Below are 24,641 nucleotides of genomic sequence, written 5' to 3' on the forward strand. Positions count from 1 at the left end.
CCCCCGTCAAAAGGAGCCCGCGGTGCCCGAGCGTGCCAGGGACCGGCACGGGCACAGGTGAGCGCCACAGGGTCCCCTCCGGGCGGGCACGGCCACCTCCTGTCCCTGTGGCACCCGCCTGGGCCACCTTCTGCCCCTCTGCCACCTCCTGTCACACCTGGGCCACCTCCTGGCCCTGGGCCACCAAACCGGGTCACCTCCTGTCCCTCCACCACCCACCTGGGCCACCTCCTGTACCTGGGTCACCTCTTATCCCTCTGCCACCTCCTGTCCCACCTGGGCCACCCCCTGTCCCTCTGCCACCCCCCGGGTCACTTCCTCTTTCTCTGCCACCCCCTGTCCCTCTGCCACCCCAGACCCAGCTCAGGGCGTGGTGCCTTCGGTAACTCCAAATTCTCCCTCTGTTTTCCCGGAGCCCCCCCCCCCCCCCCCCCCCTCCCCAGGAGTTTTTCCCATTTTTGGGGCTGATTTGGGGGTTTGTGAGGGGTGTCGGGGTGTCCAGATTTCCACCTGACCTCTACCTTTCTTCCTCTGGGTTTAAGGTTGGTATTAATTTATTCCTCTTTGGTTTTTCCTTTCTGAACTGATTGCCGTGGCTCTCCTGAAGACCTGTGCTGTTTGGTTTTTATTTATTTATTCCTGTTTGGTTGTTCCTTCAGACCTGTCCAGAAATGTCTCCTCTGCTGCCAGGGCTGGGATTCCTCCTGCTGCTGCTGCTGGGTGAGTCTGCTGTGGGCTGGCCCAGGAGGGTTTTCCATACCTGGGACCACCCTAAAAGGGGAAATTGCACTGCCAGAGCACAAAATGTGACTTGGGTAGTTGCTCTAAATCCCCAGGCTTTCATTGGCCTGTTTGTTTTTGGATTTGTGAGTGAAATATTTCAGTTTTTAGGGTGGAACGTCCCACTGGCACTGATTCTCCTCCTGTCTGTTCAGAGCTGTGCGCTCCCTGTTGCTCTGCTGGGAAAGCACTTAAGGAATAATCACAATTAAATCTAATTACCCCTCTATTCATTGGATAATAAATCCCAGCACGGTTTGGGGTGGGAGGCACCTTAAATCCCCTCCACTCCATGGGCAGGGACCCCTCCCACCGTCCCAGGCTGCTCCAAGCCCCGTCCAGGGACATGTCCAGGGATGGGAAATCCATTCCAAGGCCTGCTCTGGAACAATTCCCAATTCCCAACATCCCACCAGCCCTGCCCTCGGGGGTGGGAGGGCACATTCCCTATTCCCAATATCCCAATTCCCAATATCCCACCCAGCCAGTCCCTGGGTCCTATCCCAAATCCTGCACCCCAATAGGGGAAGGCTCCTTTGGCTGTTAGTTAGTGACAGTTCTGCATTAATTCAATAATTAAAAATGAAGTAATTAAGGAAAGTGTTGTGCTAATGAAGTGAAGAAGGCAATGCAGGTGTTGTGCTCATCCAAGCTGCTTTAGGACCCCCTTCCCAATGCAGTTTTTGGGATTATAAACTCATCCACAGCAGGAAAGTCACTTCTCCATCAGAGCTATGGAGCTGCAGAGCCCTCTCTGTGTCCCCTCCCTGTCCCTGCCCTTGTCCTGCTGGTATAAAATATAATCATATATATAATCATATATATATAATCATTATATATATATATATCATATAATATAAAAATATATCAATATATAAAAATATACATCAATATATAATATATCAGTATATAATATTATATATTATATAATATATTTTAATATATTTATAACATTTTCATATTATGTATAATATAATCTATTTCTATATATCTATAACATTAACATATATATGTCATATATATTATAACATATATAACTTGTTATATATATTATATACATATATATTATAATAATGTATATATGTAACATATATACGTTATTTTAATATATATTATATAATATAGAATATAGTATATAGTATATTAATATATTGATATATTATATATCAATATTGTATTGATATATTAATAGATACTATTATAATATATACTAGATTAATGTATACTAATAGAATATATACTATATTCTATATTACATTACATTGCATTCTATATACATTAATATATAGAATATATGTTATATATATTAATATAATATATTCTATAATAACCTAAGTTACAATATTTGTATTGTCTCACTCTTCACATGAGACTAAAAATAAAAGTTTTTATAACACCTCTGAGTTCCCCCATCTCTGAGTGGGAAAAAAGCAGAATCCAGCAGAAATGAGCTCTGAAATCCTTCAGAGAGCTGAGGAGGCTGGGCTGGGGCTGGGAAGGAGCTCAGTGCTGGCTCTGCTCCCAAATCCCTTTGTCTTGCAGGGTGCCAGGGAGCTGCTGCTGCTGGGACACAGCTGGTAAGGCAAATCCAACCCCAAAATTGAATTTAGTGTGGGTAAAACCTTCCAGGATGGTTTGGCTTGGGTTGGGGGGGACCTTAAAGATCAGCCATGGCAGAGCCCCTTCCTCTGGGACCCCACTGGAACCACCAGGGGAACTTTCCCTCCCCTTGTGGGGTGGGGTGGGCTGGAGGTGCCCGGGTGAGTGAGGTGCAGAGCTGAACTGTCCTGGGGCTCAGGGTTTGGGGTGTGATGTGCTCGGGGTGTGGGATTTCAGTGAGTGTGCTCGGGGTGTGGGATTTCAGTGAGTGTGCCCAGGGTTTGGGATTTCAGTGAGTGTGCTCAGGGTTTGGGATTTGGGGTTTCCGTTTGTTCAGGGTTTAGGATTTGGGTGAGTGTGCTCAGGGTTGGGGATTTCAGTGAGTGTGCTCAGGGTTTGGGATTTCCCTGTGTCTCAGGGTTTGGGGTTTCACTGTGCTCAGGTCCCATCCCGACCCAAAGGGCTCCCCCAGCTCTGACATTGTTTGCAATGATCCCAAGCAATGTCAGAGCTGCATTTTAACCCCGTCCCTTTTCTCCTCCTCCTGGTGCAGTGCTCCAGCTCCCCCGTCAATGGTGAGTTCCTTTCCAAATATTTATCAGAGAGCTCAGAGTGGGCTCTGTGTGCCAAGTCCTCCCACAAATCCTTACCTTTGTCTCTCTTTTTTTGTTCTGGGCTCAGAATCTGCCGTGTGTGCCTCAGTGCCGAGGTAGGTGAGCCATGCCCAGGGGCTGTGGCATTTCCCTGGGAGGGATTCTGCTTTTCTTGGGGTGACCACATCCCCCTGAGCCCAGATTTTGGGATTTTCCCCAGGGCTGCCTGTGGGCAGGGAGGGCTCTGGTTGCACTTGTTCAAACAGTGAATGAAGGGAAAGTGCCCTGCTGGGGTTTGGGAGGACAAAGAAAGGCAGGGCCAGGCTCTGGGGAGCAGCCAAGAGCCTTGGCACCGGTGCTGAGCTTATCTTGGCTCCAGTGGGGCTCAAACAGCCCCACTCCAGACCTCACTCAACCTGAATGGTGGCTGAGGGTCAGCAGTGCACCCTGCCTGTCCCTGTGTGCCCTGAGCTCTGCTCCTGCTCGTTTGGGAGGGCTGGATCCCTCCTGGGGGGACAACCAGGAGCCCAACCCTGCTCAGGGCACTCAGGTGCCTTTGGGTGCTGTGCCCAGCTGTGCTCTGGGCTGCTGTGGGGTGACACCTCACATCTGGATCTGTCCCCACCCAGTTTGGTGCCCAGCTCCCCACTGGTTGTGCTCCCACCCAGTTTTCCCCCACATTCCCCACAGCTTCTGCCTCAGCTCCTCACCAGTTCTGCCCCACCCAGTTGTTCCCCATCCAGTTTTGCCCCATTCCCAGCCCATCCTCTCCCAGTTTTCCCATTCCCATCTCAGTCCCCCATTCCCAGTTCGGTCCCAGTTTCCCCCATTCCCAGTGCTGTCCCCGTCCCCCATTCCCAGCCCATCCCATCCCAGTTTCCCCCATTCCCAGTGCTGTCCCTGTCCCCCATTCCCAGTTTCCCCACTCCCACGCTGTCCCTGCTCCCTATTCCCAGTTTCCCCCATTCCCGTCCCAGTTCTCCCATTCCCATTCCCAGTTTCCCCCATTCCCAGTTTCCCCCATTCCCATTCCCAGTTTACCCCATTCCCATTCCCAGTTTACCCCATTCCCAGTTTCCCCCATCCCCATTCCCAGTTTTCCCACTCCCACTGTGTCCCTGTGCCCCCAGTGCCAGCCCGGAGCAGCTCCTGGAGGTGTCCCAAGGCCGGAGGTCCCCGTGCAGCCTCAGCTTTGCCCAGCTGGCCTGTGCCCAGGTGAGGACCCTCAATCCTTCAATCCATCAATCCCTGGGGCTGGGATTTGTGTTCCTTGGGAATTCTGACACAAACCAAGCCTGGGGGAGCAGCCAAGGCTGTGCCCGGGGTATCACCCTGAGCTGTGGCACTGCCACCCTGTGCCAGGGGACACTCTCCTGTGCCACCCATGGGGCTCAGGGGTGCCCAGAGCACCACGGACACCTTGGGCAATTGGGGATTTCCCTCTCCAAACCCCTGGAGTGAGAGGGAAGTTGGGGCAAAGGGACTTTGCAAATCAAATTGACTTTAAAAATTGGCGTGGCAGTATTGGGGTGAATCTCTGCAGGAGAGTCACGCTGGGTGTTGGGATAAAGCGCAATTGGAAGGGGGGAAAAGCACAATCAGAGAAATAGAAACAAAATTAGAGAAATAAAAGCCCAATTAGAATGGGTAGAAGCACAATTAGAAAAGGCAAAAGCATAATTAGAGAAGTAAAAGCACAATTGAAGGGGTAAAAAACATAGTTAGAGAAGCAGAAGCACAATTAGAGAAGTAAAATCGCAATAGAAGCGGTAAAAGCACAATTGGGGAAGTAAAAACACAATAGATGGGGTAAAAACACAATTAGAAAGGGTAAAAGTACATTTAAAAAGAGTAAAACCACAATTAGAACTGGCTGCAGCCTGGAAAATGCCACCTGGATATTCCAGGTTTAGTTTCTTCCTGGTTTTGTCATTATCTCTTCAGTTGCTGCCAGTAATTGCAATTAAATTGACAGCAGTTTGTGGTTTTGGTAAATATTTCTGACAAAAAGATGGCACTTCTGCAAATATTTGTCAGTGGGGTTTTGAGATTTTTTGGTGTTTGTTTTTTTCTTGGTTTTGTTTTTGTCTTCTACTGTTTGTAAGCCATTGCCCTGAAAAAACGTTTGGGAATTAGAGAAGTCCCCATGGAAGTTTCTAGTTAGATGAAATTTTTCAGAAATTTGAGCACAATTTTGGCAATTTTGGGGGTGTATTTTTGGGGATAAAGCTTTTAAAACCTGTGCCAGTGTTTTACCCCCTCAAGGGAAGAATCCCTTCCCAATGCCCAGGTGTGGCTGAGCCCCCTGAGGGTGATTTCCCCCCTAAATATTCTCTTTATTTGCATTTCCCTTCTCTTTTTAGGGAGCCTGGCTCCAGGACCTCCAGGATGATTTCCTCTCCTCCTTATATTCCTGCCTGGCCTCTAAGCCCAGCACAGCTCTGGATCCAGAATATTCCATCCTGTTCTTTTCCAAATACGATGCCAGGAAGCTTTTGGGGTCCCTGACCGAGTTCAGCCAGCAGGTGAGCATTCCTCAAATGGAATTCCCTCAAATCCAGGGAAATTTTGCCCAGGAAAAGACTTCATTTCAAATCCCTGATTTGTTTTTTTACCTTATTTTGGAAAGAGATGTCACCCTATGATTTTTTTTGAGGGTTTTTTTTTTGAGGGTTTTTTTTTTTTGAGGGTTTTTTTTGAGGATTTTTTTTCTGAAGGATTTTTTTTCTGAAGGATTTTTTTTCTGAAGGATTTTTTGTCTGAAGGATTTTTTTTCTGAAGGATTTTTTTTCTGAAGGATTTTTTTTCTGAAGGATTTTTTTTCTGAAGGATTTTTTTTCTGAAGGATTTTTTTTCTGAAGGATTTTTTTTCTGAAGGATTTTTTTTCTGAAGGATTTTTTTTCTGAAGGATTTTTTTTCTGAAGGATTTTTTTTCTGAAGGATTTTTTTTCTGAAGGATTTTTTTTCTGAAGGATTTTTTTTCTGAAGGATTTTTTTTGGAGGATTTTTTTTTTGAGGATTTTTCTAAAGATTATTTTTCTAAAGATTATTTAAAAGACTTTTTTAAAAAAGACTTTTTTTAAATTTTTTTTTTAAGATTTTGATTTTCTAAGCCTTCTGATGTTTACATTCTTGTAATGAACTTTCTCTCACACTTTATGTAAGCAACTTGTTGTTTTGCATTCTTTCCTGGAGGAAGAGAAACTTGATAGACTGTTGAACCAGTGTCACTGGAGAGGTGGCACTGTCACCCTCCAACCCGCTGTCACTTTTGGAAATCTATGAATGTTGCAGTCAGAAATTAAAATTCTCTTTTTACCTTGAAAAGAGCAGCGAGTCCACTGTGTCCTACAAAGAGCCCCATTTAAAGCAGCAATTTAATTCAGCATTCGGATTTTCTTGGATTTCTGTCCATGTCCGGTTGGAATTCAGATTTTTTTCCCCCTCCTTTCCCCCCAGTTTTCGCGGGTGCCCGTTTCCCTGGAGTGGAGCCTGGTGTTCCTCAATGGGCTGTGGGAGAGGATGCTCCAGGTCCCTGGCATTGGGACCCCCCCAGTGCTGCTGCCGTGGCTCCACGGGGGCCTCCAGCCCCTCCTGGGGCACCCCGAGGTCTTTGGCTGCCTCCGTGCCAAGGACGTGTCCTGTGAGCAATTCCAGCTGCTGTGAGTCTGGCCTGTCCCCTCTGATGTCCCCTCTGATGTCCCCTCTGATGTCCCCTCTGATGTCCCCTCTGTGCCACCAGAGCCACCCCTGGGGGCTCCTCCGGGGGGGGGAAAATCACTTTGGAGAAGGGTGGGAAATGGATTTGTAGAAAATCTTTAAGGTTCAATCAAAGGTTTGTACAGTGTGTATTTATATATCAATTTGAGATAAGAAATGTTGGTTTAGAAATATTGTAGAGAGGCCAAGAAATGCTCATAGTGTGTTGGAATTAGGAGATTACAATACACTGGCTTGATTGGAATCAGGAGATTACAATACACTGGCTTTTTACAATTAGGAGATGACAATACACTGGCTTTATTGAAATTAGGAAATTACAATACACTGTTTATTTTACAGTTAAGTAATTACAATACACTGGCTTTTTTGGAATTAGGAAACTAGAATACACTGGCTTTTTTTACAGTTAAGTTATTACAATACACTGGCTTTTTTACAGTTAAGAAATTACAATACACTGGCTTTTTTTGGAATTAGGAAATTAGAATACACTGGGTTTATTGGAATTAGGAAATTACAATGCACTGTTTTTTTACAATTAGGAAATTACAATAAAATGGCTTCTGATTCTGATGGTGTGAATTACAACATCTGTATGGTCTCACCATTCTCATGACACTGAAAATGGAATTAAAGTTTTTAAAACACCTCCCATTGAACCCATCTCTGGGTCAGAAAAGGGCATAATCCACCAGAAAAGGATGGGATTGAGAATATCCATGCTTTTGTGAGCCCAGCCCTGGCCTCAGCAATGTCTGAGGTGTTTTCCTTCCTTTGCAGAGTGGCTGCCCTGGATGGAATCTATTCCCAGCTTTCTGTGCAGGAGCAGAGGAATCTCTACGCTGGGATCAAGCATTTCCTCACCCAGCATGGTAAAGGAATTCCCTGATTTCCCTGAGCTCTGTCCAGGGGGTTTGGGAACCTCCAATGGGAACAGGCTGGGAATGTCAGCAATTGATGGATTTGGGAATCATTTCCCTACCTGGAGGCTTGATTAACCCAGTATTTTTATAATTTTTTTTTTATAAATTCACTGCATTTGCTGCCTGTGCAGGGTTTGGTTGTGCTCAGGAAGGGACCCAGGCAGGAGCTGCCACGAATTCCCTGCAGAAAGCTCCTGGTGCGTGAGGAGGGAAGGGAGGAAGAGGCTGGGCATGGAATATTGGCAGGGCTGGGATTCCTTCTGCCCTGTCCCATGGGAATCAGTGGTGTGAGATTTGGGTCTGCTGGGCTGCAGCCTCAGAAATCCCAGTTCCCAGTGGTTCCAGCTCCATGGGCTCTGTGTCCCTGCGTTCCTGTCTGACTGCAGGACCCAGCCAGAGCTGCCACAGCCCCAATTCCACTGCCTGGTTCCGGAATTTCCTGGGATCCTTTCTGGAGCACGCCACCGTGGAGGACCTGCAGCTTTTTGGGGATGAAGCCACAGTAAGTGGGGACCCTGGGAGGGTCACAGTCCTGACATGAGCAGAATCAGAGCCCCAGGATGGTGGGGTTGGAAGGACTGAAGGGTCACCCACCCCATTCCAGCCTTGCCCGCTGTCTCAGGGTGTCACTGTCAGATTTTCTGAAAAATCCCCTTGCCCGGGATTGTTCTCCTGGGAAGCTGAGAAGCCTCAGAGAAAAGGAAAACAATAATTATCTGTTTTGCTTCTCCTGTGTTTTGCTGCTTTGGAATGTGTTTGGTGATTGTTTACCCACAGGTGGTTGTTTCATTGGTTTCATGTGAATTGTTTTGACCCTTCGGCCAATCAAGTTCAAGCTGTGTCAGGGCTCTGGAAAGAGTCACAAGTTTTCATTATTATCTTTTTAACCTTCTGTCCGTGTCCTTTCTGTATCCTTTAGTATAGTTTAGTATAGTATTCTTTCATATAATATAGTAAAATTAAAATAATCAATTAGCCTTCTAAGAACATGGAGTCAGATTCATAATTTCCTTCCAACGACGGGGTCCCAGAAAATACAGGACCAGGGTGCTCCAATCCTGTCCAACCTGGCCCTGGAATTCCTGCCAGCAGGAATATTTCTCTGGTTAATCTGAGGTGAACAGCCACTGCAGTTTTTTTCCCCATCATATGGTGAGAGAGGTTTGCACAGAAATTGGTTCCACAAAAGGAATTTTGCAGGGAGCAAACTGGAGCCAGTGAGAGGAGCAACCCCAAACCCAATCAGGGTCCCAGTGTTTACTTGAAAACAAACAAAATAAACCTCAGCACAACTTTAAACCCAGGTCAAAAGCCCTGAGGTTGGTTCAGACTGTCCTGTGTCTCTGTCAGGATTGAAGGACCCATCTGAGTCATTTTCCCTTTTTATTTTTTCCACCTTCAGCTTCAAAAATTTGCCAGGGACCCGGTGAATATGGAGATGGTTGGGAACCTCACCTTGCTCAGGGAGACTGCCCTGTACTACACCCTGCTCCTGACCTCTGCTCCTGCCTTTTCACTGGCCAGGTATGGGTCTGATTTCCTGGCATGGCTCAGTGTGGCACTGTTGATTAATTTTCTCTTTAAAGATTCCATTTCTCTTTAAGGGTTCTATCAATTTTCTCTTTAAGGGTTCTATCAATTTTCTCTTTAAGGGTTCTATCAATTTTCTCTTTAAGGGTTCTATCAATTTTCTCTTTAAGGGTTCTATCAATTTTCTCTTTAAGGGTTCTATCAATTTTCTCTTTAAGGGTTCTATCAATTTTCTCTTTAAGGGTTCTATCAATTTTCTCTTTAAGGGTTCTATCAATTTTCTCTTTAAGGGTTCTATCACGTTTCTCTTTAAGGGTTCTATCACGTTTCTCTTTAAGGGTTCTATTACGTTTCTCTTTAGGAGTTCTATGATTTTTTTCTTTAAAGTTTCCATTCTTTTTATTTTTAAAGGCTCTATTTTCAAGTAACCCCACTGCCCTTGCTCCCTGGGGCCAGATCCCCAGTTCTTCTCCTGGGAAATTATTTCCTTGCAGTGCTTCCAGGCTTTTCCACCTCCTTGATCTGGAGCTTTGGCACCTGCAGGGCTGAGATGAAGGGGGAAGATGCCTGGAGGAAGAACATCCTCTGGAACAGAGGAAAGCTCTGCTGGTCCCCCTCTGTGACCCAGCCTCTCCTTCTGTCCCCAGCCTACCAGACAGGTTCCTTTGCTACCTGAGCCCCGGGGCAGTGGCAAACCTGAGCACGGAGGAGGCGCTGGGAGTGGCCCAGAGGCTGGGGAGGAGCTGCCTCTGGAGCAAGGGGGTGCCCGGAGCCTCCCTGGAGCTGCAGGTGAGCACTGGGGCTGCTCTCGCTGCACAAAACCCGGGGGTGCTCTCACTGCACAAAACCTGGGGATGCCCTCACTGCACAAAACGTGCAGGTGAGCGCCTGGGAATCCTCTCAGCTGCACAAAACCTGCCAGGGGAGCATCTAGGAATGCCCTCACTGCACAAAACCTGCCAGGGGTGGGCCCAGCTCTGTGTCCCCTCTTGTCACCCCCCTCTGGGTCACCTTTGGTGTCTGGCTGGGTTTCCATCACCTCGCAGGGCTCAGAGGTGGGAATGGTCCATCCACATTGGGAGGGAGACAATCCAAAGCAGCACACTCCATTTCCAGAAGGTTTCAAACTGTTTTTATTCCAGCATGCAAGCTTGTTACACATTCTTACAAAGCTCAGAAGTTCACATTTACTCATCGGTCAGGAAAGACTAAGTGTTCATTGCAATAGAGAATTACAGGTTTCTCTCATTTATCCTTCTCTCTTTCTTGGTTTCGATTTTTTATCCTCTTTATTGGTTTCTCTTATTTATAGTTTTTGATTTCTTGGTTTCTCTTCTTTCTCCTTTGCTCTTTTTTTGTTTCCCTTCTTTCTCCTTTCTTTATTGGTTTCTCTTCTTTCTCCTTCTTTCTTTCTTGGTTTCTCTGTCAACAACCTCGGTAGAAAATTCTTTCAGCAATAAACAAACTTACCAAACTTCTCTGTGGCTCACAGAAGTCTCTGTAAAACCTCTTCCACACCTCCACAGGCAGAACCGCAGGGGTTCAGGGCTGTGGGATGCAGCATTGCTGCTCTGACTCTGCTCTGTCTCACAGGTGGCTTCCTCCCTGCTGAGGAATTTGGAGGATTTCTCCCCAGCCGTGCTGGCAGCCCTGGGCCAGGCTGCCCTGGGGCTCTCGGTGTCCAGGATCCAGGAGAACATCCCTGAGGAGCACCTGGAGGCAGCTCTGCCTGCCCTGGGCAGAGTCCGGGGCTGGAGGAGTGAGCAGGCCAGGGCTGTGGTCAACAAACTGCTCCAGTCTGGCCACCAGGTATGCAGAGCTCCTCACACCCACAGGCTCCTCCTGGAAGGGTTCCAGGCACTGGGAGTGCCCAGGGAGGCTGGGAGTGCCCAGCCCTGGAGGTGCCCAAGGGATGTCTGGAGGTGGCACTGATGCCTTGGGAACTGAGGCTGGACGGAGTTAAAGGAATAAAGTTGGGGTTTATTAAAAGGACTTCGAAGGATTCTGGCAGAACCAAGGGACACAGCCTTGAGCTGCACCAAGGGGAATTGAGGTTGGGTATTGGGAAGAAGTTTTTTACAGAAATGGTGATGAAGTTCTGGGATGTTCTGCCCAGGGAGGTGGTGGAGTCGCCATCTCTGGGTGTTTTTAACAAAGGTGCATCTCTGGATGTGGCACTGGGTGCCAGGGTTGAGTTGAGGTGTTGGGGCTGGGTTGGACTCGATCTTGAAGGTCTCTTCCAACCCAGTGATTCTGTGAATTCAAGGTGAATTCACCTTGGACAGCACAAGAGCCCAGCCATGGCTACACCCAAGATGGACAATGGGTCAGGAGTTCTCACACTTTGATAAGTTTTGGTCCATTTCCATGTTGGGGTTCATTGTCCAGTTCCAGCTCAGGTTGTGCAGTCCCACCCTCCCAGACTGCTCTCCTCCATTCCCTGTTGTTTGCACTTTCTGGGCCTGGAGCTGCAGTGGTGTCCTTGGTTCTGGGGGCTGGAAAAATGTAGGAAATGAATTTGTAGAGAAATATGAATTTCTAGAGAAACAGGCATTGTGGAGAGAGAAGTGGAACTAGAAGCAAGTTTAAAGGAGGGCCTTGCAAACAAGACTGGATAGTTTGGAGAAATAGAACTGTGAAGGATGCATTGTGGCAGGACCCACGAGGGGTAATTTTAGATTATTAACTTTAGGGCATTTACAGCATAGTGTAGGAAAAGCTGATAGGCCAAGAAATGCTTATAATAGAATTAAGAAATAGTTAACTTCTGATTGTGATGGTAAGAATTATAACATCTGTATTGTCTCACCCTTCACGTGAGACTGAAAATGGAATAAAAGTTTTTAAAACACCTCTCAGTTACCTCATTTCTGGGTCAGAAAACAAGTTCATCTGACAAAAAAGGATTGTTCTGTGAGACTGAGCTGTGAGGAGAGCTGCTGACACTTTATATGAAGTTCAGAGTTAGAAACCAATGCAGTCCAGAACCAGGAAAATATAAAAGCTCGAAGGGAAGGGATGAGCACTCAGAGCTCTGGGCTGGGGATTGGTGGGGTTGGGCACAGCTGGCATCGAGGATCTCAAATATGTTTTCCAAGCTGATTTCTCTGTGATTCCCTTGCAGATCCTGGATGGACAGAGCCTGGCACAGCTGGGCACTTTGGTGGGTGGCCTCAACAGCAGCACGCTGTGGAGTTTGTCCCCAGAAGTTGTCCTGGAGGCCATCCAGCTGCCAGCCTTTGCCCAGCACGTGGACACCCTGCCCCGTGCTCTGAAAAGGATCCTGGTGGAAAAGGTGATCCTGTTTTGTCTCACCCAGGAGCAGGGGTGGGGACACAGCTTACCTGGGGCCAGGTGTGCCACAGCTGCCCCCTGCCAGCATCCCCTGGGGGATTGGTCACAGCCACGCAGCAGGGTGGCAGCAGGACAGGCCACTCCAACCGTGCTCCTGCCTCTGTGTCACTGTCCTTGGCCACTCCAACCCTGTCCCTGCCTCTGTGTCACTGTCCTTGGCCTGCTCAGCCCCTTGGGGACAAGGCCAGCAGGGATTTGTTTTATGGGGTGCTCCCAAAAACTGCTTCCCTGTGGATGTTCCCAGGGAAAGAATAGAAATGGTTAATAATATATTAACCAATATATAAAATATATATATATATATATATAATTGTGCACATATAAAATATTATCTATAAAATATATATTATATAATATTTAATAATTATAATGCAATATATATTATATAGTATATATTATATGGTATGTATTTTGTATATATTGTTTATAAATATATATAAAAACAATATAGATATAGAAATATATATTTTATATATATATTTAAAAATATATTGTGTATTATAACCATAGAATAATTCAAGGTTGGACTTGATCCTGGAGGTCTTTTCCAACCCAACCAATTCTCTAGCTTTGATCCTGCCATGATTTGGGCTAAAGCTGGGTGAGGAGATTTTCCATGGTTTGTTCTGTTGGGTTTTTTTGCCATGGTTTGTTCTGTTGGGTTTTTCCAAGGTTTCCTCCAGGGTTGCCCACCCCTCTGAGCTGGTCAGACTCATCCCCGGTGCCCTGGCCAGCTCCATCCCAAAACCCCTGCTGGTGTTTGGGGAAGAAAAGCCAAACGTGCAGGATCTCAACAACAAGCCCTGGACCAGAGAGCAGGTAAAGGGCTCCTCCTTCCCCTCCCTGGCAGCCCTGCCCTCTGTGGGCACATGAATTCCACCAATCCCCCTGGAAGCAGAGCCCTTTTCCCTGGAAAACCTCTGACTCTGCCTTTGCTCCCCAGGCTGCCATGTTCTTCAGTGATGTGGTGAAGGCAGAGCCTGACTTCAGCAGGTAAAGATTTCCCTCCTCTCCTTCCACTTTCTGTTTGTTTTCCTGACAATTCCCACCTTTCCTGTGTTCCATCCACATCCACCCCCTGGAACTCGTGGAAACAGATGGGAGATGGAATGGGAGCCCAAACACAGACATGGAATATGGAGATTTACCAGGGCTCAGCTGCCAGAAACACCCAGGGACCACATTTTCCTTCTAAAATGATGCTGCTGGCTCAGGCTGCACCTGCAGTCTTGCTCCAGATTGCCTCTGGAAGGCATTTCCAAGCAAGGAATGCCTTTCCAAGCAGGGAATGCATTTCCAAACCTTCCAGGGGGCAATTCCAGGGATTCATTTAGAGGGGCTGCTGTGTCTTCTTGATGTATTTGAGATGAAAATTACAAAAACGGGGATTTATATCTGCGAAACCCAGTGGGGTGGGCAGAGTCCTGCTCTGAATGCTCCTTCCTGAAGGCTTTTCCCTGCTGATTTTCCTGCTGGGAACTCCCAGGCTGTCCCAGTCTGTGCTCCAGGGCTTCACCTGTGCAGCTGCCAGCGCTGTGGGGGCAGAAAGGTTCCAGGAGCTGGCCAGAGTCATGAGGAAGAAGAAGGTCAAGCTGGGCCAGGACCAGGTAATGCCTCCTTCCTTCGTCTCTTTCCTTCCTTCGTCTCTTTCCTTCCTTCGTCTCTTTCCTTCCTTCGTCTCTTTCCTTCCTTCGTCTCTTTCCTTCCTTCGTCTCTTTCCTTCCTTCGTCTCTTTCCTTCCTTCGTCTCTTTCCTTCCTTCGTCTCTTTCCTTCCTTCGTCTCTTTCCTTCCTTCGTCTCTTTCCTTCCTTCGTCTCCTTCCTTCCTTCGTCTCCTTCCTTCCTTCGTCTCCTTCCTTCCTTCGTCTCCTTCCTTCCTTCGTCTCCTTCCTTCCTTCGTCTCCTTCCTTCCTTCGTCTCCTTCCTTCCTTCGTCTCCTTCCTTCCTTCGTCTCCTTCCTTCCTTCCTTTCCCTCCTTCCTTCCTTCAGAGCAGCATAAAACCTTTCCATTATTTTTTCTTTTCCTTGTGTTTCATGGTGGTTTCTCTCCTTGATGCAATCTCTGGTGTCCTTGCAGCTGAGCTGCTTGCTGAGGATGGTGACCCTGCATGGCATTCCCCAGGATTGGGACGCTTATCCCCAGGACCTGCTGCTGTTTTTAAGGTAACTGTGCTGTGGTTTCCATCATGTTGCCTTAGAGCAACATGGGAAAAATAAAAATTAGTTTATAACCAGGCTGATTAATTTGATTTCTATTTCAGAGTTGTTTAGGCCTCTTCCTGGGGAATAAAAATGGGATTGCAGAAAGCTGGGGGTGGGTAGATTTGTATGAGATAGTGCAATAAATCCTTCCTTGAGAGGTTTCCCAGAGAGGCTGAGGCTGCCCTATCCCAAGCAGTGGCCAAGGCCAAGTTTAGCATTCCCAGGTCTCTGAATGTGCTTTTCCCTTACAACACCAGAGAAAACAGGAAATAAAGTGAATTTCCCTGTTCCAGTACTTCCCTGCTGTGGTTCTGTACCCAAACCTTGCACCGTTTTAACAATAGATTAGTTTGAATTAGTTTGAATTTGAATCTAACAATGAATTAGTTTGAATTTGAATCTAACAATTAGAACAGTTTGAACACTAAATTCCTTCAGGTGAAAATTGGTTTTTAAATAACCATTTTTAAACTCAAGGAAATTTTAAAGGATTTAATGGCATAGAAGAAACCTGGGGAGGAACAACTCCTGGAGTTCAGTGTGCAGGTGTGGGAGATGTTTTATCAGACATGGGGTGCCTCGAGCTTGACCTCATTCCCTAAAATTCATGGAGTTTGTCTTTTCAGCCCCTCAGACTATGCAGGGAACTGCAGCCAGTTCTTCATCAATGTTGGGAAGGCAAACAAGGATGTTCTGCCCAGAGAGGACCCTCAGAGGCAGCAGCTGCTCCTGGAGGCTCTGGAGTGTTTGGTATGAGGACAGGGATTGGGGTCCTGCAGGAATTGGGATCCTGCAGGGTTTGACTGGGATCCTGCAGGAATTGGGGTCCTGCAGGGTTTGGGATCCAGGGATGCTCCACCCCAGTTAATGCCTCTGCCTTTATTCCAGGGAGTTCCTGGCACACAAATAAATCACACAAGCGCTGAGATCCTGGGCTGGCTGGTGTGTGAGCTGGATGGGGACTACATCAGGGGTTCTGGGGGCAGCTTGCTGAAGGATTTGAGCCAGTGTGGGTCTTTCCTGCCCGAGCAAGAGGAGGCCATCAGGGATGTCCTCAGCAGTGGCAACACCACCTTTGGGTATGGGTTTTCCTCCTGGACTCTTCCCTTAACCAAACCCATGGTCCTGTTAAGGCCTGAGTGAACTCCAGCCAAGCAGCTTGATCAAAAACCCAAAAAAATTCTTGCTTTTGAGCTTTACACTGGGTCTTTTATGTTGTTTTGTTGAAATTATTTCAGCTGAAAGGCCTGGGTGAAATTCTCCTGAAAAATGGGCTCACTTCTGTGTATCTCTTACTTGTTATAAAAGCTTTTCCTCCGGTATGCAAAATTAATGTTTCATTAATCAAACTTTTCTGCCTGACCTGGTGATCACAGGTGAGGTCAAGCTGTTTGTCAGGCACAGGTTTCCAGGAGACATTCTGCCTGTCCAGTGAGAGATGTTTGATAAATATTTTGGTAAATATTTTCCTTCCTGGTTAGCTGCCCCAAGATCTTGGCACTGAATTGGGCCATAGCAAGCAACAGAAATTCTTTGGGTTCCAGAAAGAGCCTTAAGAAAAGAATGTGTTTGTTCAAGGCCATTTTCCCACCCAGCTGCCCTGATTTATGTCCCTGACAACTTCTGCTCTGCTGCAACGACATTTTGAGCAACAGGAAGTGGTTGAGGTGTTTTAGGGTTTAAACCTTGTGTTTTCTTAACGTCATATGTTGCAAGGATGTAATCCTGGGAGATTTAAAGGTGGTTTTTTCAGTTTTGTTCTTCCTTGAGACCTGATACCTACCTGCTAATTTTCATAGTAGCTTGCATTAGAGATAGAAATGAGACAGATGAGACATTGTTTTTTGTGTAGAATAGATTATTTTTTATTGTATATAGCTCATTTTTATATGACATTAGAAGGTACTGTGTTTGAATTTAATAGTTTAGTAGTTTATTGAAACTGAGTTGATTAGTTGGTAATGCTTAGTGTATATCTTTATTAAGCTTTTCTCATTCTAGATATTTTTTGTTTATGGATTTTTATAGTATATACTTCTTATTTTTTTATAGGTGCAAACTGTTTTCTTACAAGAACAGATTATGTAAATTGATATTTATTTTTATAATTCTTTCCCTATGGGAATTTAATAGCTTAGAGTAGTAAGGTTTAAATGATGTTTATAAGGCTGTTCTTTCATAAGGTTTTACTTATTTGCAATATATTTGTGTCTGCAGGCCTCCCTCAGCGTGGTCAGCCTTCACCCTGAGCGAGCTGAGCGGGCTGGTCCCCGTGCTGGGTCCCAGCATCCTGCAGCAGATCCCCAAGGTGGCCTGGGGACCCTGGGGATGGGAGCAGGGCCAGCCCGGCTCCAGCAGTTCTTCCTTTTAAAGCACCTGGGGCCAGAGGGATGGGGTGTGGGAGGGGAGGGTTTGTGGAGCTGGGGCCTGGAGCAGAAGCTGGGTAGAGCTAAAGGAATAAAGCAGGGATTTATTAAAAGGCCTCAAAGGATTCACCTTGTGCAGTACAAGGGCCTGGCTGTGGCTACACCCAAGATGGACAATGGGTCAGGAGTTCTCACACTTTGATAAGTCTTGGTCCATTTCCATGTTGGGGTTCATTGTCCAATTCCAGCTCAGCTTGTGCAGTCCCACCCTCCCAGACTGCTCTCCTCCATTCCCTGTTGTTTGCACTTTTTGGGCTGGAGCTGCAGCGGTGTCCTTGGTTCTGGGGCTGGACAAGGATTGTTCTGTGTGCCTGAGCTGTGAGGAGAACTGCTGACACTTTCTGTGGAGTTTGGAGTTATTATATACCAGTGCCTTCCAGAATCTGGGAAAGTTCAAACTGAAGGCATCAGAGCTGACTGGTTGGAACTGCAAATCCAGGTCACTTAGGGAGAGCAGGAATAACTCCCAGTGCTTTGTGAGGCGCTCCAGTCACTGCTGGGTTGGGGGAAAGGGAGAGCTCAAACATTGAAGGAATTGCTTTTGGTTCAGGATCTTCAGAGCCTGGTGTGTGAGGAGCAGGGGCCGTGCTGGAAGCACATCCAGCATTCCCAAATCCCCCTGATGATCCCTTTTCCTTGCAGAAAGCTGTGACCACCTGGCTGAGGAACTTTGCCTGGGATTCCCACCTGTCCAGGGAGGAGCTGGCCACGGTCATCGGGGGGCTCCTGCCCCGCCGGCACAAGCGAGCGGAGGGTACGGGAGCTGCCCTGAGCCACAGCATTCCCTCTGGGCCCAGGGCTCACCCAGAGCGTTCCCTCTGGGCCCAGGGCTCACCCAGAGCGTTCCCTCTGGGCCCAGGGCTCACCCTGACCCTTCCTTTTGGGGACCAGGGCTCACCCTGGAGCTCCTCAGGCCTTGGGAGAGGCTCCCAGGGAGGTTCGGAGTCCCCATCCCTGGAGGTGTCCAAGGAGTTCAAAGCTGGTGACAAAGTGGGGATTGGGCACAGATCAACCTTGGAGGTTTTTCCAACTAAAATGATTCTGGGATCTAAAGCTTGGAGCCAAAGGATTTAATTTAACCCTGTGTTTGCCACAGCTTCAGCAGGTTGCCCAGCTGAGCTGGAGATAACAAAGACAATGCTGGATGATGAGCTGATGCCCGCCTACTACATACCTGAGGAGCTCCTGCGTGCCTGCCTCCAGAACATATCCCAGGAAAATTACCTCTACCTGGAAAACGACCTCTCCAATATCCTCAACTACCCCTTCAGCAACCCCCAGCTGGCTATACTGAAGGAATACCTGGACGAGGTAATTCCAGTCCAAAAATGTCCAGTTTCCACTGATGGGATTGTTCAGGGCCTTGTCCTGGGGAATTTAGGATCTCCAAGGGTATGACTCAAATTTCTACTGATGGGATTGTTCAGGGTCTTGTCCTGGGGAATTTAGGATCTCCAAGGATGTGACAAATTTCTATTGATGGGGCCAGTCAGGGCTTTGTCCTGAGGAATTTGGGATCTCCAAAGATGTGATTCCAATTTCCACTGGTGGGATCTATCAGGGCTTTGTCCGGGTGAATTTAGGATCTCCAAGGATGTGACTCCACTGTCTCTCAGCTCCTCTCCCAGGGTTTGCCACTTTTACTGGGAAAAATATTTATTTCTTATCGCTCATTACTATATCTAATCAGAGTTTTTCTGGCCTCTTGGCCCTCAGCCTTTCAAGGGCACCTCTGAGAGGAATGTGGCTCCATCCTCCCTCCAATCCCAGTGAGAGAGATGAAAACAGCCCTAAAATCATTCCACCTTTCCCCAGGCTGAGCCCAGCTCCCTGAGCCCTGCTCTGAGCCCATGCCCTGGTGTCTCCACAGAGGTATCCCAATGGTTATTATCCCGAAAAAGTGCTCTCTGCAATGGGCCCTCTGCTGCCCCTGCTCAGCCCAGAGGAGATCTCCACCTGGAACATGAGCTCTGCTGACACCCTGGCTGCATTCCTGAAAACTCAGCCTCAGCCCTCGGATTCCCTGGTAGGGGCTTGGCCTTGCTCTCCTGGCTTTGGGGCTGCTTTTGGTTCTGAGGTGGTTGAAGCATCTTTGGTGCCACAATTTTGATTGGCCCAAGAAACTTTATAAAAGAAAGGCCTTGTAAAATCAGGCCTTCCTGTTCTAAGCTAACCTATTAAATTCCCATTAAATAAAAAATCATAAGAATAAAAATCAGTTAGCACAACAATCTATTCTTGTAAAAAAACCATTCACGCCTATAAAAACAAGAAGCCTATCCCATAAAATTCCATTAAAAATATAAACTATTATTATAATATATCTATTAAATATTTAATAAGCATATAATGTATCTAAATATATTAGAAATATATTAACATATAATATATATTGTTTAATAAGCAATAACCCTTGCCAACCAATGAACTAGATTACTAGATTTCACTAGATTACTAATCTATTAAATAAATATATAAACATATCTATAAAATGTTTTGTAATCGTATAACATATATAAATATATATAAAAATATATACCATATAGTGTTTAATAAGCAATAACCCCTACCAAGCCATGAACTAAGTATCACTAGATTACAAATCAATTGAATTCAAACACAATACCTTCTAATACCATATCAAAATGGTATACAATAAAATGTTTTTAATTAATAAAAATAAATAAAATTTAAATTAAAAATAATAAAATAATATGAAAATTCTGTACAATAAAAAATAACTTTTCTAGATAAAAACCAAAAATTTCTATCTCTAACACAAAAATCGTAGCAACACAAACAGTTCCATTTTACTTTTGTAATTATAAAATACAGAGTTTCTTTCAGGGATGAAGCCACACCTCCTGATTGAATTGAATTAAATTAATCTAATTAATTGTGTTTCTAGGCCTCAGCAGCAATCAAACGCTACCTGGAGCTGGGCAATGCCCTGAATGCCACGGCCCTGGATGCCATTGGCACCAAGTACGTGTGCCTGCTGAATGCCACTGATCTGAAGGCCATCAACCCCTCCAGCCTCAAGTGAGTCCCAACTGGGGTGTCCTGGGCTTCTTCCAAAAGCCCTTTCCCATCCTGATTGTGTTTGTGGGGTGCCCCGTGGTGGGAAGGAGTGATGAATCTGAGTATGTGTTCTCAGAAGGCTCATTTATTATTTTATGATGCTATAATATATTAAAGAATACTAAACTAAGCTATGCTAAACTATACTAAAGAATACAGAAAGGATACAGACAGAAGGCTAACAAGATTATAATGAAAACTTGTGACTCTTTCTAGAGCCCTGACACAGCTTGACCCTGATTGCCCAATGAGTCAAAACAATTCACATGAAACCAACGGAACAATCTCCAACCACACTCCAAAAGAGCAAAACACAGGAGAAGGAAATCAGATAATTATTGTTTTCCCTTTTCCTCTGAGGCTTCCCAGCAGCCAAATCCTGGATGAAGGGATTTTTCAAGAAATTTGAATACCTCACGTCCTTTTCCTTTTTCTGCTCTCAGGGAAAGGGAATTTAGGGAGCACCTTAGAACCTGCCAGGCAGGGCTCAGATTTCCAATGCAACTCTCTTTATTTCAGCCCAGCAGGCTGCAAATCTGACTCTGTGCTTGCTTTCATCTGCAGAAGAGTTAATGAAATTGAATTTTATAGAATTACTGAGTTCTTAAGATTGGGAAAGGCCTCTCAGATCATCACCCAGCACCGTGATCACCACTAAACTATCAAGTGCTACATCCTTGTGGTTTTTAAGCATTTCCAGTTTGAACTCCTCTGAAAGACTCAATGAAGTGAAATGAAATTAAATTAATTAATTACCACTTGGCAAACACACAGATTTATTGGGCACCATCAGAGCCATCATCACCTGAAGGACAAATTCTCAGCAGGAAATGGGGCCATTGTTTTTCCTCTCAGCTTCTCTCCATAGAGCTGGGAATTGGGGATCACCTGTGCTGTGCAGAGAAGCCCAGAAAAACACTCAGAATATGCAAAAATTGAACAGGTTGAAGATGATAATAAAAGCTTTTTTCACCCTATGTCTTTATTTTTCTGCAGACTGGTGTCTCTGAATCCTTCAGCCTGTTCCCAGGAGACAAAGAATATCTTGTACCAGAAAGCCAAAGAAGCTTTCTCTGACCAGCACCATTCACCTGCTTACTATGAGCTGATTTTGCCTTACCTGGGTATGTAAAAATCCAGGATGCTGTGGGGAAGGAGAACTCTTAGCCACAAACTAAATGGGTATCAAAATCCATCAAAGATTTGGGAATTTTCAAAGTCAAGTTGTTAAAAGTTTGTTCCATGTTGTAGGTAGCACAAAATATTCTGTGCCTGCTTTAAGTTGCCCAAATCTGTTTCCAGACCATCACAGGGAAAATCAGCCTCAGGATTTATCTCAAAGCCCTTTTCCATGTCACAATTTTTTTTTTTCCCTGTTAAGCCAAGATTTTTTCCAAATTCTCCTCACCCTTCTTTCTACTGTCTGGCATCACCACAGATTTTTAATGCCCAACAAAATAACTCCCAATAAATAAAGGAGGAGCATCCCCACGTTTTGCAGCTGGACCTCAGTGTGTTATCAGCCCCAGCCTAATGGGTTTTGAGAAATCCTCGTTTTGTGCAGAGACCCAGCAGTGCTGCTTTGGGGTGTGCCCTCCTTTGATGCTCTCCTTGCTTTGCTGCAGGGGGGGCTCCTGCTGCAGATCTGAAGGTTCTCAGCAAGGACGATGTGAACATGAACGTGAGCACCTTTGTGACCTTGAGGAGAGACTCCCTGATGGTGAGCTGGGCCTTGGAGCTCTTTAATTCCCTGCATTCTGTTGTGTTCTGTGCTTGGGTTTGGTTGTGCTGCTGTGTCCTTTGGTGGATTCCATCAAATGCAAATTCCATCAAATCCAAAATTTCTTCTGTTACACCAGTAGAAAGTGGGGAAAGGGCCTGAAATTCCTTACAAAATAGAATTTGGAGTCCTGGATGGATGCAAAGGCAGCTGAATTTCCTCAGGGCAGGCTCTCACAGTGGCAGGGGACAGGCCATGAGCACAGACAAGGCAATGGCACCAGTTTGGGCAGAAATCCCGGTGATTTTGGCAGGGATGGGACCCCCAGCTGAGTGCAGGAGATTTTTCTTCTTCCCATGGAAGCCCCATCATTTCCAGGGGGGTTCTTTCCATCCCAGCCTTCCCACCCTGTCACATATAGGTAAAAACCTTGTAAAAAAACCAACAGCATTATAAAATCAAGCCTTATTTTATTTATATATTAAATAGAATATATTATAATTTTTAATATATAGTATATATCAAATATTACATATTAAACAATATATATCATTAGTTAATAGCTAATATATCAAATATTACAGATTTTATTATATTATATCAATTTATTTTATTATTTATGTTTTATTCTTCAGTATTTTAAATATTTATATTATATATTTCTGTAATATTTCTATTATATATTTATAATTTATCAATTATAAAATTAATATAGACATTAAGATATACTCTTATCTAGTGAAAGAAGTTCTTGGTTAATTTTTTTTAAATAATTATTTTTATTTATTTTAAAATATTTTCTGATTATTAAATATTTAATATTAAATATTATTCTACTTATACATTAGATAATATAGAATTATTTAATCTATAATAGATATTAAATTTATTATGTATATTTTTAATATATTGTTATAATTTATTTATATATAATAAATAATATATTACTAGAATATTTTTAATAAATTATATAATCAATATATTGTTAAATAATAATTATTATATAATTTAATATTACTATTAGATTAATATTCATAATATAATAATAATATAAATATTCTTATATATTTATATAGAATAAATATGTATTTATATAGAATAATATAATTATTTATATTATAATATAAATATATATGTATTATATATTATATAATGTATATAATTATATATATTATAAATAAATATATATATTATATAATATATATAATTATATATATTATAAATATTTATAATATATTATGATAATATAATATAAGTGTTATATTTATAATATAAATATAGAATAATTATTTATTTATATGGAATAGCCTAAATATTTGTATAGAATAATTTTTTTTTATTTATTTTTATTTTTATTTGTTTATTTCTATATTATTAATGTATAATACATATGAAATATTTAATGTATTTTATCTCTTCTTTATTAATTAAGTTTTATAAAATCTCGCCTCTGTCTCTAGCAGGAGCTCCATCAGCACCGTGCTAACCCTGCTGTGTGTGTGTTTTCCAGCTGCTGACGCCCGGGGAGGTGCGGGGGCTGCTGGGGGTGCAGCTCCCCGGGCTGGCGCAGTGGCAGAGCAGGGCCCCGGTGCGGGACTGGGTGGCCCTGCAGAAACAGTCGGAGCTGGACGAGCTCCACATCGGCCTCACGGGCGGCGTGCAGGAGGGATACATCAACCTGGTCACCCCCAAATTCCCAGGTGGGTTTGGGGCCCTGCTGGTTGGGGTTTCACGGTTCTTTTGGGGTTGGACGGATATGTGTGTGCTAAGGAAGGCAGGAGCCTGCCCTGAAATGGAAAATGTAAAATTCACCCCTCTGAATTGCTATAAATTTGAAATTAAGGGGCTCTCAGGCAAAGATATGGGAGCAGGAATAACAGATCTTTAATAGGGAAGAAAATAAAAAGATAAAATAAACAATGCAGTAAACTAAAAGGACACTGCCAGGTTCAGTCACTGATTTCTGTGCTCTGATGTCCTCTCTGTCCTCCAGCAATGTCCTCAGCCCCTCTGGGCACTGTGGCCATGGTGTTCCACCTCCTGCCTGCCCTGCTCCTCAGCTTCCTCACGGTGTCCATCCTCTCCTGACCATCTCCTCCCACGAGGGACCAGCCTGTGACCTGCTCTGAGACCTGGCTGAGGAGTGCCCAGAGCTACAGGCAGCTGGGGTCAGCCCAGGACTCACTTTTAGGTACTTTTGGCTTTCAAATCACTTGGAAAAACCCCAGTTGTGTCTGAAGGGAAGATCCCAGACTCTTTGGTGCAGGATCTTTTCCTTTGGGACAGCCCAAGCCCAGCTCAGCCCCAAACCACTGCTAAAGCCCATCTTACTGCTGGGTTTAAGGGTGAGTCCTGCAGGTTAAAAATGACATTTCCCAGAGCCTGACCTCGTGACACTGCCAAGACCTCGGGGTGGGAGTGAAGTTTGCCAGCTGCTTGTAAATAAATCCTGGAACTGAGTAAAAACGCCAGAAGCAAACTGAGGAGTGTCTGCTCTTCCTTGGGGCTGCCCTCGCCCTCCTGACTGCAGGAATCCCCCCACATGAAGGCTCAGAATCCCAGGATCTGCCTGTTCTGTTCCTTGGGGTTGGCTGTTCAATGTTTAGGAGCTGAGACTGTTCTCAGCTTCATCATCTGGAGGGAAAGTTTTTGCCCAAGCTTTTCCATATTTTTTCCCCACTCATTGGAAATATCTGTCAAAAAAAAACCC

General features: G+C 45.0%; 1 protein-coding gene across 1 annotated transcript; it reads left to right on the forward strand.

Annotated features, from left to right (window-relative positions):
* MSLN (mesothelin) lies at positions 1–24,410 on the forward strand. The gene is made up of 29 exons (XM_063171545.1): positions 1–57; positions 660–720; positions 2,323–2,357; positions 2,933–2,954; positions 3,061–3,088; positions 4,103–4,187; positions 5,336–5,497; positions 6,433–6,635; positions 7,477–7,568; positions 8,006–8,121; positions 9,022–9,143; positions 9,797–9,938; positions 10,743–10,958; positions 12,274–12,444; positions 13,176–13,322; positions 13,447–13,496; positions 13,990–14,110; positions 14,580–14,665; positions 15,331–15,454; positions 15,593–15,783; positions 16,922–17,012; positions 17,773–17,884; positions 18,236–18,441; positions 19,001–19,156; positions 20,039–20,172; positions 21,208–21,335; positions 21,837–21,931; positions 23,442–23,631; positions 23,925–24,410. Exons 2-29 carry the CDS (start codon positions 672–674, stop codon positions 24,017–24,019), a joined length of 3,369 nt encoding a protein of 1,122 aa, XP_063027615.1. The 5' UTR covers positions 1–57; positions 660–671; the 3' UTR covers positions 24,020–24,410.
* Positions 24,411–24,641: the final 231 nt, after the last annotated feature.

This window comes from Melospiza melodia, chromosome 18 (assembly GCF_035770615.1).
Source record: "Melospiza melodia melodia isolate bMelMel2 chromosome 18, bMelMel2.pri, whole genome shotgun sequence".
Lineage (NCBI taxonomy): Eukaryota > Metazoa > Chordata > Aves > Passeriformes > Passerellidae > Melospiza > Melospiza melodia.

Bases quoted from the DNA above. Each gene is read 5' to 3' on its own strand.
- MSLN (XM_063171545.1), top strand. From the start codon at position 672: ATGTCTCCTCTGCTGCCAGGGCTGGGATTCCTCCTGCTGCTGCTGCTG. The intron at 2,358-2,932 runs GTAAGGCAAATC...CTCCTGGTGCAG, and splicing joins CTGCTGCTGGGACACAGCTG to TGCTCCAGCTCCCCCGTCAA. The intron at 4,188-5,335 runs GTGAGGACCCTC...TTCTCTTTTTAG, and splicing joins CCCAGCTGGCCTGTGCCCAG to GGAGCCTGGCTCCAGGACCT.